At 45.3% G+C, this 13,223-nt stretch overlaps 1 protein-coding gene across 1 annotated transcript; it reads right to left on the minus strand.

Annotated features, from left to right (window-relative positions):
- Nucleotides 1-1,403: 1,403 nt before the first annotated feature.
- On the minus strand, nt 1,404-5,889 carry LOC123170323 (uncharacterized). Its single transcript, XM_044588172.1, has 3 exons — nt 5,646-5,889; nt 1,802-2,131; nt 1,404-1,673 (listed from the first exon to the last, which is right to left on the minus strand). Exons 1-3 carry the CDS (start codon nt 5,796-5,798, stop codon nt 1,581-1,583), a joined length of 576 nt encoding a protein of 191 aa, XP_044444107.1. The 5' UTR covers nt 5,799-5,889; the 3' UTR covers nt 1,404-1,580.
- Nucleotides 5,890-13,223: the final 7,334 nt, after the last annotated feature.

The raw sequence follows: 13,223 nt of genomic DNA on the forward strand, positions 1-13,223 counted from the left end.
GGACGAGCGGAGGCGGACGCCGCGGTAGCCCGAGCTGCTCCGGGGGCGCGGCGGCATGGCGTGCCTCTGGAACCGACAAGGGGAGAAGGCGCGGAGGCGGCGTGGCGCTGGAAGAGGTGGGGGCAGAAAGTGTGGTGGGAGGGAAGTTTCTGGCGGTTGGCGGGCGCAGGCGCGCGACTTTTAACCCAGCGCGCTGGGCGTCGCGCGGCAAACTACTGCGTGTGTTGCTGCTTTTCCCCGCGCGCGGTTATTTCGCGCGCCAACTTTTTGCACGCCCGCTGGAGCGCACCGCGCGGTCTCTCGCGCGCCAAACTGCGGTTTTTCCAGCGCGTCGCAAATTTCGCGCGCCTGTTGGAGATGCTCTGACTAACAGTAGAATTTTTACGATTTTTCAAGACATTTCTAATTTCTATGACTTGGTGAAAATGATCTTCGTAGTTTTAATCTGTTTGGTAAAAAAATTTAAACTTTCCGAGAATGATTAGCATAGTAGTGTTCGCTTAGAGATTTTTTTGTGGACCCTTTCATTTTTTTTCTAAAAAATTGACCAAAGAAAGTCATGAATATGTATTTTTCTTGTAGTTTTTAATTTGTTTAAAAAAGTTTCAAACTTTCCCGGAATGGTCAGCATGGTAGTGTTCATTTTAGAGAATTGTCTCAATTTTTCCTGGGCACTTTCATTTTTTTGGTCAAAATTTGACCAAAAGCTATCTTGAATTGCGTTTTCCTTGTATTTTTTAATCTGCTTGGCATTTTTTTGATTTTTCACAAAATGACCAGCGTGGTAGTGTTCATTTTACATAAGTTTTTATTTTTAGGCACTTTTTTGGTCAAAAAGTGGGCTGGAGACGTGGCAGCTGATGTGGACGCTGACCGGGCAGGTCAACTAGTCAAAACCAATCAAACTAGGCCGGAAACCGGTTTGAGAGTCGGGGTTGAAAGTTGAGGGTAGCAACTTAGATGGTTTTGAAGTACATGTTGTTTCTTAGACATTCATGTCAATTCAGGGTAGCTCGTTTTTATTTGTAGTAGTGTTGGTGCTACGTTCTGCAAACCATGTTTTAGTAAGAAAAGTTAGTTAGACATAACTCTATTTTAATATGCATATTTCTGACGAGCCCTAGGCTGCCGCACTTCTTGCCATGGGCTAGGGCCAACCTGTCCAGACAGATGTGGAGTTATGGACATCATACTTCTGGATTTCTCGAACGCCTGCAATTTAATTTATTTATGCTTGATTTACTGCTGGTGCATGCCCATTATTTGTACCATTTCCATCAACTTAGAAGTTCAATCTTTTCCGCACAAAAGAACTTAAAATTTCATTCTAACATACAGATAAGACCTTGGTATTTTTTTTTCAAAAAAAAACCATGGTATTTAAAATGCTCATGCAAGGACAATGGTTCAACTTGCTGTAGTTTAAAAATTAAAAGTGTTTATGCATGCATGCTGTATGATATTACAATGGACCAAGATACAATTTAGGTTTACGTTAAGAAGAACCAGAGACAGCCAGCCATCCTCTTGGTCTTCTGCAGATCTTCCAGCCGAGCTTAATACTTGACCAATTAATTTACTTAGACACCATGGCCACCAAGTGAGTCCGTCAGCAACCTTCCGAGCCTTGTCGCCGCCATGGACGCATCCAAGACAGCCTCAGAGCTCACTGCCTGCATATCACAGTCACACACGCACAGTGAAGACATTGTCATTTGCAGGAACAATATTTGATTATCAACCGAACAAAAAGCAAGCAAGCATGCATGCCGAAGCTGTGTGATCGATGATCATATATTACCATGCACTTGATCGTGCAGAAAACCTTGCCACCGTCGACAAAGCACCAGCTCGCCTCGACGACCTCCATGCGTCCATCCTGCTCGATGAGGCGGATCACCCTGTGCATCTCGAGTCTCTCCGCGGGGCTCGTCGTGAAGCTCACGTCGAAATGCGCCGCCCCGCCGAGCTGCACCGTGACATCCCGAGCTGTCCCTTGTGTGTTTGGGACCCTGCAGCTGCGCCTTTGGGTTTTGTCATCTCTCATCTGCCTTAGCCTTTCGACTCTCTCGTATAGATCTTCGATGTAGGCGGTGGCCTGCATCAGTTGGCTCGGGATGTCCGGCGGACCCTGGTCACCCAAAGACGAGCTAATTAATCTTGGTTAGAATTTGCGTTAATTCCTTGCAAGAAGTTCTGTAAAATCTTCACCTAGTACTTGACTAACATGATTCAGATAGAGAAAAATCAGGGACTAGTTTTTTTTGAGAAAAGTCCACTTTTCGTCCCTTAATTCTTCGGTTTGCTCACTCTAAAACCGGAGAGATTGCATCACGAACTCTCAAAACCAGCCAATTTTCGTCCCGGCGGGGTTTGGCCGCCAAGTCAACAAGGTTTTGACCACGGGATGATCAGTGCACGGATGAACAGTACACGGATGAACAGTAAAATCGTAAAAATAGCAAAACAAATCAAAAAAATCTGATTTTTTTACGTCGAAGATACTCAGGTGCGCAAGGTGCATGCCAATTTTTTTTTCATGTTTGGTCGTTTAAGGAGTTCGCGGCAAAAAAACTAAATGTACTCGGCGATGAACAATAAATTCAAAAAAATAGCAAAAAAATTATAAAAATCTGAATTTTTTTGGCATCAAATATTCTCAGGTGCACAAGACGCATGCAAACTTTTGTGTTGAAATGACATCCGAGGAGCTCGTGGCAAAAAAAAACAAAAAAAAAGCATACATGTGCGCGCCGCTTCATGTGGTTTTCAAACCCTCGGATGTCATTTCAGCACGAAAATTTGCATGCACCTTGCCCACCTGAGAATCTTCAACGTAAAAAAATTTCAGATTTTTTTGATTTTCTTTGCTATTTTTTTGAATTTACTGTTCATCATGGAGTACATTTAGTTTTGTATTTTTGCCGCGAGCTCCTCGAACGTCCAAACATGACAAAAATTGGCACGCTCCTTGCGCACCTGATTATCTCCGACGTAATTTTTTTTTCGGATTTTTTGCTATTTTTTTACGATTTTACTGTTCATCTGTGCACTGTTCGTCCCGTGGTCAAAACCGGGTTGACTCGGCAGCGAAACACCGCAGGGACGAAAAGTGGCTGGTTTCGAGAGTTCGTGGTGCAATCTGTCCGGTTTTAGAGTTGAGGGACCAAAAATGAGCAAACCGAAGAATTAAGGGATGAAAAGTGGACTTTTCTCTTTTTTTTAATGGTTTTTAAACAACACCCTAGAAACACAGACTGCCTGTGAATTAGCACTGTGTACCCATTTTTTGGTTGAAAATGGGGTTTTGACGTATACTGAAACTAGGTATGTTCTTAATCACTCGGGGCCATATCGATCCCTTTATGCCGGTTCGTACACCCACGTTCTGCCCACACCAGGTCCATAAAATTATAACCTGATGGATTTGCTGCCTAGCGTCCAGTTACTTTCCCGATGCATATATACTTGGCACGTAGACGTTGATGTCTTCAGTCGTGTGTACGTATACTAGTGAGACATAGATAGCGCCAGCGAGGGTGATAGATAGATAGGTCCCTCTGATGGCCGTTTGCTATCCGATTCGCAGCGTATCATGTGCTGTACCCCTGCATGGACGTACGTGCAGGTACGTCGTGTACCACGACACCGGCCTTATGTTCTTTTCTCAAGTACAAACACATGAACACCACACTTGCATAAGCACAAAACATGAACCGGTCCATGTTTTCTCCCCCAAGATATTCATATGCGTTAGACGACAGTTCTTTCTAATTATTACTCTCTCAGGGTTTTTTTTTGGACAATCTAGTACTCTCTCAGTTTCATAATATAGTGCACATAGATTTTTCCAAAAGTCAAACATTACAAACTTTGATCATGTTTATAGACAAAAATATGTACTTTTAAAATGCTGAATGCATATCATCGGATATATTATCGATTATATTTTCATGTATAAATAGTTATCTCTGTAAACTCAGTCAATGTTTGATCAGTTTGGCTTTTAAGAAAATCTATACGGACTACATTATGAAACGAAGGGAGCATATCGAGGCCTTTGGACTCCTGTTTAAATAAAGATGTATACCCCATATGCCTCACATTACACTATGTATATTCACGGGATCATGCACCAAAATCACAAGCTAGAATCAAGCCAAGACATGGCTGGCTTGGATAGACATGTTGCCGACTTATTACCTAAAAAAAGACTAATGATCAACCGGTCATGCAGGCCCTTTTCCAGCAACTTAAAATCAGTTGTTCCATTTCCTATCAAGGTAATATTACTCCACAAATTATATCTTCTACAACAAGCTTTCTGTCTATCTATGCTAAAAAAAGGCAGTAAGTCTTTCTGATGCTTTCCCCTTTTGGGGTAATTCGTTGAGTTTTCCACTGTAGTTGTAGTGTCCATTGGTTTGTGCTGTGTGGATGCTAATCATCTGAGCTCAAGAAATTTACAGTAGGCCCACCAATAGACACAAATCATTGCGCATTCGCAAAAAGAAAGACACAAATCATTGTGCATAATCTAGTTATGGACAAGGGACATCAATTTTTTTAAATAGTTCTTTCTTAGATGCATGGGCAAAGCCCCAAGGGGACATGGGAGTACATACCTACGCCCAATAATTCTTGAAAAATAAATGCATAAACGAAGTATATAAAATACATATACATTGGAAAATCGCTAGGTAATTTGTAAAGTCTTGAACTGGGTGCAACTCAATTGGTTAGGTTTCTTGTGATGGAACCAATCTACCTGGATTTAAGTTCTACGCTTGGACGGGTGCTTATATTTACCTGGATTTATTTCTTTGGGACTATTCATTCAACGGCAGATGACGTGTCTCCCCAACTATGAGGTGTTTATGATGACTTTGTCAATCTCAAGATTTACCGGCACTATCTATTGGAGGCCCTCACAGGGTAGGGTGTGCGTGTGTGCATTCATAAGAGTGAGTGTATGCACATTTATGTTAGCGTTTGCGTACTGTATTTCTCAAAAAAGAAAAATGTAGCCGAGTAGGGGTAGCTAATGTGGGCGGGTTATCATGTACAGAGCGGACTTAGAACCTAAAAAGAAACCTTGCATCAGTTGTCAAGTTGATCCAATATTTCATCAGGTCATTAGTCGTCTACTTATTTTTCTCTATGTTATGAGCTTATTTGTTTCTCATATGTACATATACGATGGCGCTAGATGTACAGGCTGTAATGTGTATCAATAAGAACTCCCCATAGTTGTATAGGCCGCCCCTGACAGAAACAAGAAGCCGTTTTAGCTGACAAATCAGCTACGGGGGGGGGGGGGGGGGGGGGGGGGGCTGTTGAAGCGTACAAAGCTATTTGTCGATCGTGAGTTTTTTTTTCCTAAAAGGGATACCAGAACAAATCGCAACATATGTAACGCGCACAATAGTTAGATCATCGAACTGAGAGGCAACAGCATGTCTTGAAAAAAGAAAAGACAGCTTAGAAATACCAAGAAAGACATGAACTAAAACAGGAGAAGAAAAGGAGGTTGCGATCGCACCCGTGCATAACTTTCCAGCAGATTACGAATCCAACAGTGTTTGAATTCTCGCATGCTAGTTAACTATGAATTTGCACAAAATTTGTGTATATCTTTTACGTACCTGTGAGGCGTCCAGCCGATAGTCTTGGGGGAGCAGAGACGTCAGCTTGGAGCACAGATCTTCCACCTCCGTCCTCCCACTCGCCTTCGTCCGCGCATCGTTCATGCCGAACACCATGTCCGTCCCCCCTCCGTCTCCTCCCTTCCTCTTCATACTCGTGAAGCAAAGTAGACTTTCCTTCTTGAAAGACCCAGACTTCTCTTCTTATAGACCCAGCAATTTGGCGTATGCACATGCATGAAACATGACAGTGGGGCTACCGACCACTTGTGCAACTGGCTAAGCCGCTAAGGTTGCATGGATTATGTGATTTGGTGCTTGTGGCCACTTGTGCAAGTAAATTTACGAGGATAGGGACGTAGAGTGCTTGTCATGTATCCAAGTTTTTACTTTTCAGGCCCCTCTGTAACCGCCTTCGCCATTTTTGTTGTTGAAGGAATTATTATTTTTCGGCTGATAAGTTAGAAACATAATTATTCTACGGTGAAATGAAGGCCGGGTGCCAATTCTACGGCGAAATGGATCGTGGCTTGAAGTATCCTCGACTTCTGTGTTTGGCGGTATTGCTTGCCTCCTCCCCTATACACGTGACGTTTGATAGGGGTGTTGCGCCAAATTTTGATGGTTTCATCCAGGAGACGTGAGTTCATTCTTTGTTTGTTGCCTTGGTCACTTTTAGTTGTGCTATCACTCTTGTGCTTTTGCTCGGTGGCACGCTAGCGGCGTCCAGCGGTGCATTGTCGGCAGTGTTCCGCTTGTGCTGCTTTCTTTTATTACTTGTGTATAAGAGGGCCACATATCTCATCACCTTGTATTGTTTTACCATTTGGCTTTTGCTACAAAGCGGCACCAAAGCCTATTTTGTGAAATTCTCTTACCCCTTTTATCAGTACAGTGGACGGGTGCCCGTGAATGGTATGGTAAGGGCTAAGAAAAGTGCGACATTGGTGCTGCCTCCACCGGTGGTTGTAGTAGATACTAGTGATCGGCAAGGAGCGCCCACATCATCGACATAGCTTACAAAAGCCACGACAATACACTAATGGAAAACAGGCTAGCGGTGCAGAAGCCCCACTAGTGACGGGCGTGGCTGTGGAGGGCTCCTGCCACTGCTAACCCGCAACTGGTAATGAGTAGGTAGTGGTGGGCATTCTGCACAACCCACCGCTTCTGCAAGTACCAGTGGCGGGGCCTCCCTTCCACCCGCCATATTAGGGTAGGTACAATAGAGCCTAGTCAGCTGGCTGCATGCTGTTCCACGTGAGAAAAATCCTAGCTGGAGGGAAGAGAAGGGAGGAGGGAGAAGGAAGTAGGCACTTTGTCTATCGCCCGGCTACAATGCAAAATTCAGCCGTCTTCTTGTAGCCCGATGTGAGCGCTAGAGCCGGCGCTCCCGATCTGGTGCGCCTCCCGTGCTTCTTCCTTCCCCCACACGCCAAATCTTCCGCTGCCTCGCCCCCAAATCACTTCCCGCGTGCCAAAAAATTGAAGCTTTAAAGCCTTCAAATCGCCCCTAAATCAACACCTCGCCAGCCCTAGAACCGCCGCCGGCATCTAATCAAGCAGATGGGCCAGCGGTCCAAAAGGACGTGTGCATCGTTAGTAATTATTAAAACAGAGGAATATGGTTGTTGGTTGGAGGGGCAATAGAGCTATATACCAGGTAAACCTTCCTCTAAACCACAACTAGGACACAACTAGTGTTAGGGGACGTAGTAATAATTCAAAATTTTCCTACGTGTCACCAAGATCAATCTAGGAGAGGCTAGCAAAGAGAGAGAGAGTGCATCTTCATACCCTTGAAGATCGCTAAGCGAAAGCGTTACAAGAACGCGGTTGATGGAGTCGTACTCGCGGCGATTCAAATCGCGGAAGATCAGATCCAAGCGCCGAACGGACGGCGCCTCCGCGTTCAACACACGTACAGCCCGGGGACGTCTCCTCCTTTTTGATACATCAAGGGGGGAGGAGAAGTTGAGGGAGAGCTCCGGCAGCACGACGACGTGGTGGTGGAGCTTGTGGTTCTGCGGCAGAGCTTCGCTAATCTCAGCGGAGGAGGAGGAGGAGGTGTAGGAGGGGGAGGGCTGCGCCAGGGGAAGGGTGCGGCTGCCCTCCCACCCCTTCATTATATATAGGGGGAAGGGACGAGGGGGCCGGCCCCTTAGATCCATCTAGATGGGGGCGGCCAGGGGGGAAACTTGCCCCCAAGCAGGTGGGAGGCACCCCCACCCCCTAGGGTTTCCAACCCTAGGCGCCTTGGGCCCTTGGGGGGCGCACCAGCCCACTAGGGCGGCTGGTTCCCACCCATTTTCAGCCCATTTGGTCCCTCGAGGCAGGTGGCCCCACCCGATGGACCCCCGGACACCTTTCGGTGGTCCCGGTACAATACCGATAACCCCCGAAACTTTCCGGCGAGTGAAACTGGACTTCCCATATATAAATCTTCATCTCCGGACCATTCCGGAACTCCTCGTGACGTCCGAGATCTCATCCGGGACTCCAAACAACTTTCGGTAACCACATACAATTGCCATTACAACTCTAGCGTCACCGAACCTTAAGTGTGTAGACCCTACGGGTTCGGGAACCATGCAGACATGACCGAGACACTTCTCTGGCCAATAACAAATAGCGGGATCTGGATACCCATATTGGCTCCCACATGTTCCACGATGATCTCATCGGATGAACCACAATGTCGGGGATTCAATCAATCCCGTATACAATTCCCTTTGTCCATCGGTATGTTACTTGCCCGAGATTCGATCGTCGGTATCCCTATACCTTGCTCAATCTCGTTACCGGCAAGACTCTTTACTCGTTCCGTAACACATGATCCCGTGACTAACTCCTTAGTCACATTGAGCTCATTATGATGATGCATTACCGAGTGGGCCCAGAGATACCTCTCCGTCATACGGAGTGACAAATCCCAGTCTCAATTCGTGCCAACCCAACAGAAACATTCGGAGATACCTGTAGTGCACCTTTATGGTCACCCAGTTACGTTGTGATGTTTGATACACCCAAAGCATTCCTACGGCATCCGGGAGTTGCACAATCTCATGGTCTAAGGAAAAGATACTTGATATTAGAAAAGCTCTAGCAAACGAACTACTTGATCTTGTGCTATGATTAGGATTGGGTCTTGTCCATCACATCATTCTCCTAATGATGTGGCCCGTTATCAACGACATCCAATGTCCATTGTCAGGAAACCACAACCATCTATTGATTAACGAGCTAGTTAACTAGAGGCTCACTAGGGACATGTTGTGGTCTATGTATTCATACATGTATTACGGTTTCCGATCAATACAATTATAGCATGAACAATAGACAATTATCGTGAACAAGGAAATATAATAATAACCATTTTATTATTGCCTCTAGGGCATATTTCCAACAGTCTCCCACTTGCACTAGAGTCCATAATCTAGTTACATTGTGATGAATCGAACACCCATAGAGTTCTGGTGCTGATTATGTTTTGCTCGTGGAAGAGGTTTAGTCAACGGATCTGTGACATTCAGATCCGTATGTACTTTACAAATATCTATTTTCCCATCTTGAATATATTCATGAATGGAGTTGAAGCGGCGCTTGATGTGCTTGGTCTTCTTGTGAACCTGGGCTCCTTGGCAATGGCAATAGCTCCAGTGTTGTCACAGAAGAGAGTCATCGGGCCCGACGCATTGGGAATCAGTCCTAGGTCGGTGATAAACTCCTTCATCCAGACTCCTTCCCGCGCTGCTTCCGAAGCAGCTATGTACTCCGCTTCACATGTAGATCCCGCCACGACGCTTTGCTTGCAACTACACCAGCTGACTGCCCCACCATTCAAAATATACACGTATCTGGTTTGTGACTTGGAGTCATCCGGATCTGTGTCAAAGCTAGCATCGACGTAACCCTTTACAACGAGCTCTTCGGCACCTCCATAAACGAGAAACATATCCTTAGTCCTTCTTAGGTACTTCAGGATATTCTTGAACGCTGTCCAGTGTTCCATTCCGGGATGACTTTGGTACCTCCCTACCAAACTTATGGAAAGGTTCACATCAGGTCTGGTACACATCATGGCATACATAATAGAGCCTATGGTTGAGGCATAGGGGATGACACTCATCTTTTCTCTTTCTTCTACCGAGGTCGGGCGTTGAGCTGCGCTCAATCTCACACCTTGCAATACAGGCAAGAACCCCTTCTTGGACTGATCCATATTGAACTTCTTCAATATCTTGTCAGGGTATGTGCCGAAGGAAATATGCCCTAAAGGCAATAATAAAGTTGTTATTTTATATTTCCTTATATCATGATAAATGTTTATTATTCATGCTAGAATTGTATTAACCAGAAACTTGATACATGTGTGAATACATAGACAAACAGAGTGTCCCTAGTATGCCTCTACTTGACTAGCTCGTTAATCAAAGATGGTTAAGTTTTCTAGCCATAGACATGTGTTGTCACTTGATGAACGGGATCACATCATTAGAGAATGATGTGATGGACAAGACCCATCCGTTAGCTTAGCACTATGATCGTTTAGTTTGTTGTTATTGCTTTCTTCATGACTTATACATGTTCCTATGACTATGAGATTATGCAACTCCCGAATACCGGAGGAACACTTAGTGTGCTATCAAACGTCACAACGTAACTGGGTGATTATAAAGATGCTCTACAGGTGTCTCCGATGGTGTTTGTTGAGTTGGCATAGATCGAGATAAGGATTTGTCACTCCGATTGTCGAAGAGGTATCTCTGGGCCCTCTCGGTAATGCACATCACTATAAGCCTTGCAAGCAATGTGACAAACGAGCTAGTTGCGGGATGATGCATTACGGAATGAGTAAAGAGACTTGCCGGTAACGAGATTGAACTAGGTATGATGGTACCGACGATCGAATCTCGGGCAAGTAACATACGGTGACAAAGGGAACAACATATGTTGTCGTGCGGTTTGACTGATAAAGATCTTCGTAGAATATGTAGGAGCCAATATGAGCATCCAGGTTCCGCTATTGGTTATTGACCGGAGATGTGTCTCGGTCATGTCTACATAGTTCTCGAACTCGTACGGTCCGCACGCTTAATGTTCGATGACGATTGGTATTATGAGTTTATGTGATTTGATATACCGAAGGTTTTTCGGAGTCCCGGATGAGATCACGGACATGACGAGGAGTCTCGAAATGGTCGAGACATAAAGATTGATATATTGGACCATGTTGTTCGGACACCGGAAGTGTTCCAGAGAGTTTCGGATAAAACCGGAGTGCCGGAAGGGGTTACCGGAACCCCTGGGAGAACTAATGGGACTCTATGGGCCTTAGTGGGAAGAGAGGAAGGGCCAGGAGGGGCTGGCTGCGCCCCCCTTGGGTCCGAATTGCACTACGGGAAGGGGCGACCCTTCCCCCTCTCTCCCTCTTGGTGGATTCCTACTAGGATTGGAGTCCTAGTAGGATTCCCCTCTTGGGGGCGCGACCTAGGGGCCGGCCGGCCTCCTCCTCCCATCCTTCATATACGGGGAGGGGGGCACCCCGTAGACACACAAGTTGATCTTTAGCCGTGTGCGGTGCCCCCTCCACAGTTTTACACCTCGGTCATATCGTCGTAGTGCTTAGGCGAAGCCCTGCGCCGGTAACTTCATCATCACCGTCACCACGCCGTCGTGCTGAAGAAACTCTCCCTCGACCTCAGCTGGATCAAGAGTTCATGGGACGTCACCGAGCTGAACGTGTGCAGATGGCGGAGGTGCCGTGCGTTCGGTACTTGATCGGTTGGATCGCGAAGACGTTCGACTACATCAACCGCGTTACTAAACCCTTCCGCTTTCGGTCTACGAGGGTACGTGGACACAATCTCCCTGCTCGTTGCCATGCTTCTCCTAGATAGATCTTGCGTGATCGTAGGCAATTTTTTTGAAATACTACGTTCCTCAACAGTGGCATCCGAGCCAGGTCTATGCGTAGATGTTATATGCACGAGTAGAACACAAAGAGTTGTGGGCGATAATAGTCATACTACTTACCAGCAACGTCTTACTTTGATTCGGTGGTATTGTTGGATGAAGCGGCCCGGACCGACATTACATGACCACGTTCATGAGACTGGTTCTACCGACGTGCTTTGCACACAGGTGGCTGGCGGGTGTCTGTTTCTCCAACTTTAGTTGAATCGAGTGTGACTACGCCTGGTCCTTGTTGAAGGTTAAAACAACACACTTGACGAAAAATCGTTGTGGTTTTGATGCGTAGGTAAGAACAGTTCTTGCTAAGCCTGTAGCAGCCACGTAAAACTTGCAACAACAAAGTAGAGGACGTCTAACTTGTTTTTACAGGGTATATTGTGATGTGATATGGTCAAGACGTGATGAGATATAAATTGTTATATGAGATGATCATGTTTTGTAAAAGTTATCAGCAACTGGCAGGAGCCTGATGGTTGTCTCTTTATTGCATAAGATGCAAGCGCCATGTAATTGCTTTACTTTATCGCTATGTGATGGCAATAGTTGCAAAAGCAATAGTTGGCGAGACGACCATGTGATGACACATTGATAGAGATCAAGATGATGGAGATCATGGTGTCATGCCGGTGACGATGGAGATCATGACGGTACTATGGAGATGGAGATCAAAGGCACAAGATGATGATGGCCATATCATGCCACATATTTTGATTGCATGTGATGTTTATATTTTATGCATCTTATTTTGCTCAGTACGACGGTAGCTTTATAAGATGATCCCTTACTAAAATTTCAAGGTATAAGTGTTCTCCCTGAGTATGCATCGTTGCGACAGTTCTTCGTGCTGAGACACCACATGATGATCGGGTGTGATAAGCTCTACGTTCGCATACAACGGGTGCAAGCCAGTTTTGCACACGCAGAATACTCGGGTTAAACTTGACAAGCCTAGCATATGCAGATATGGCCTCGGAACATTGAGACCGAAAGGTTGAACGTGAATCATATAGTAGATATGATCAACATAGTGATGTTCACATTGAAAACTACTCCATCTCACGTGATGATCGGACATGGTTTAGTTGATATGGATCACGTGATCATTTAGAGGACTAGAGGGATGTCTATCTAAGTGGGAGTTCTTAAGTAATATGATTAATTGAACTTTAATTTATCATGAACTTAGTCCTGATAGTATTTGCATAACTATGTTGTAGATCAATAGCTCGCGATGTAGCTCCCCGTTTATTTTTGATATGTTCCTAGAGAAAAATAAGTTGAAAGATGATAGTAGCAATGATACGGACTTGATCCGTGATCTGAGGATTATTCTCATTGCTGCACAGAAGAATTATGTCCTTGATGCACCGCTAGGTGACATACCTATTACAGGAGCAGATGCAGACGTTATGAACGTTTGACAAAGCTCGGTATGATGACTACTTGATAGTTTAGTGCACCATGCTTTACGGCTTAGAACCGGGACTTCAAAAACGTTTTGAACACCACGTGGCATATGAGATGCTCCAAGAGATGAAATTGATATTACAGTCTCATGCCCATGTCGAGAGGTATGAGACCTCTGACAAGTACTTTGCCTAC

The sequence above is a fragment of the Triticum aestivum genome, chromosome 7D, assembly GCF_018294505.1.
Source record: "Triticum aestivum cultivar Chinese Spring chromosome 7D, IWGSC CS RefSeq v2.1, whole genome shotgun sequence".
In the NCBI taxonomy this organism is placed as follows: Eukaryota; Viridiplantae; Streptophyta; class Magnoliopsida; order Poales; family Poaceae; genus Triticum; species Triticum aestivum.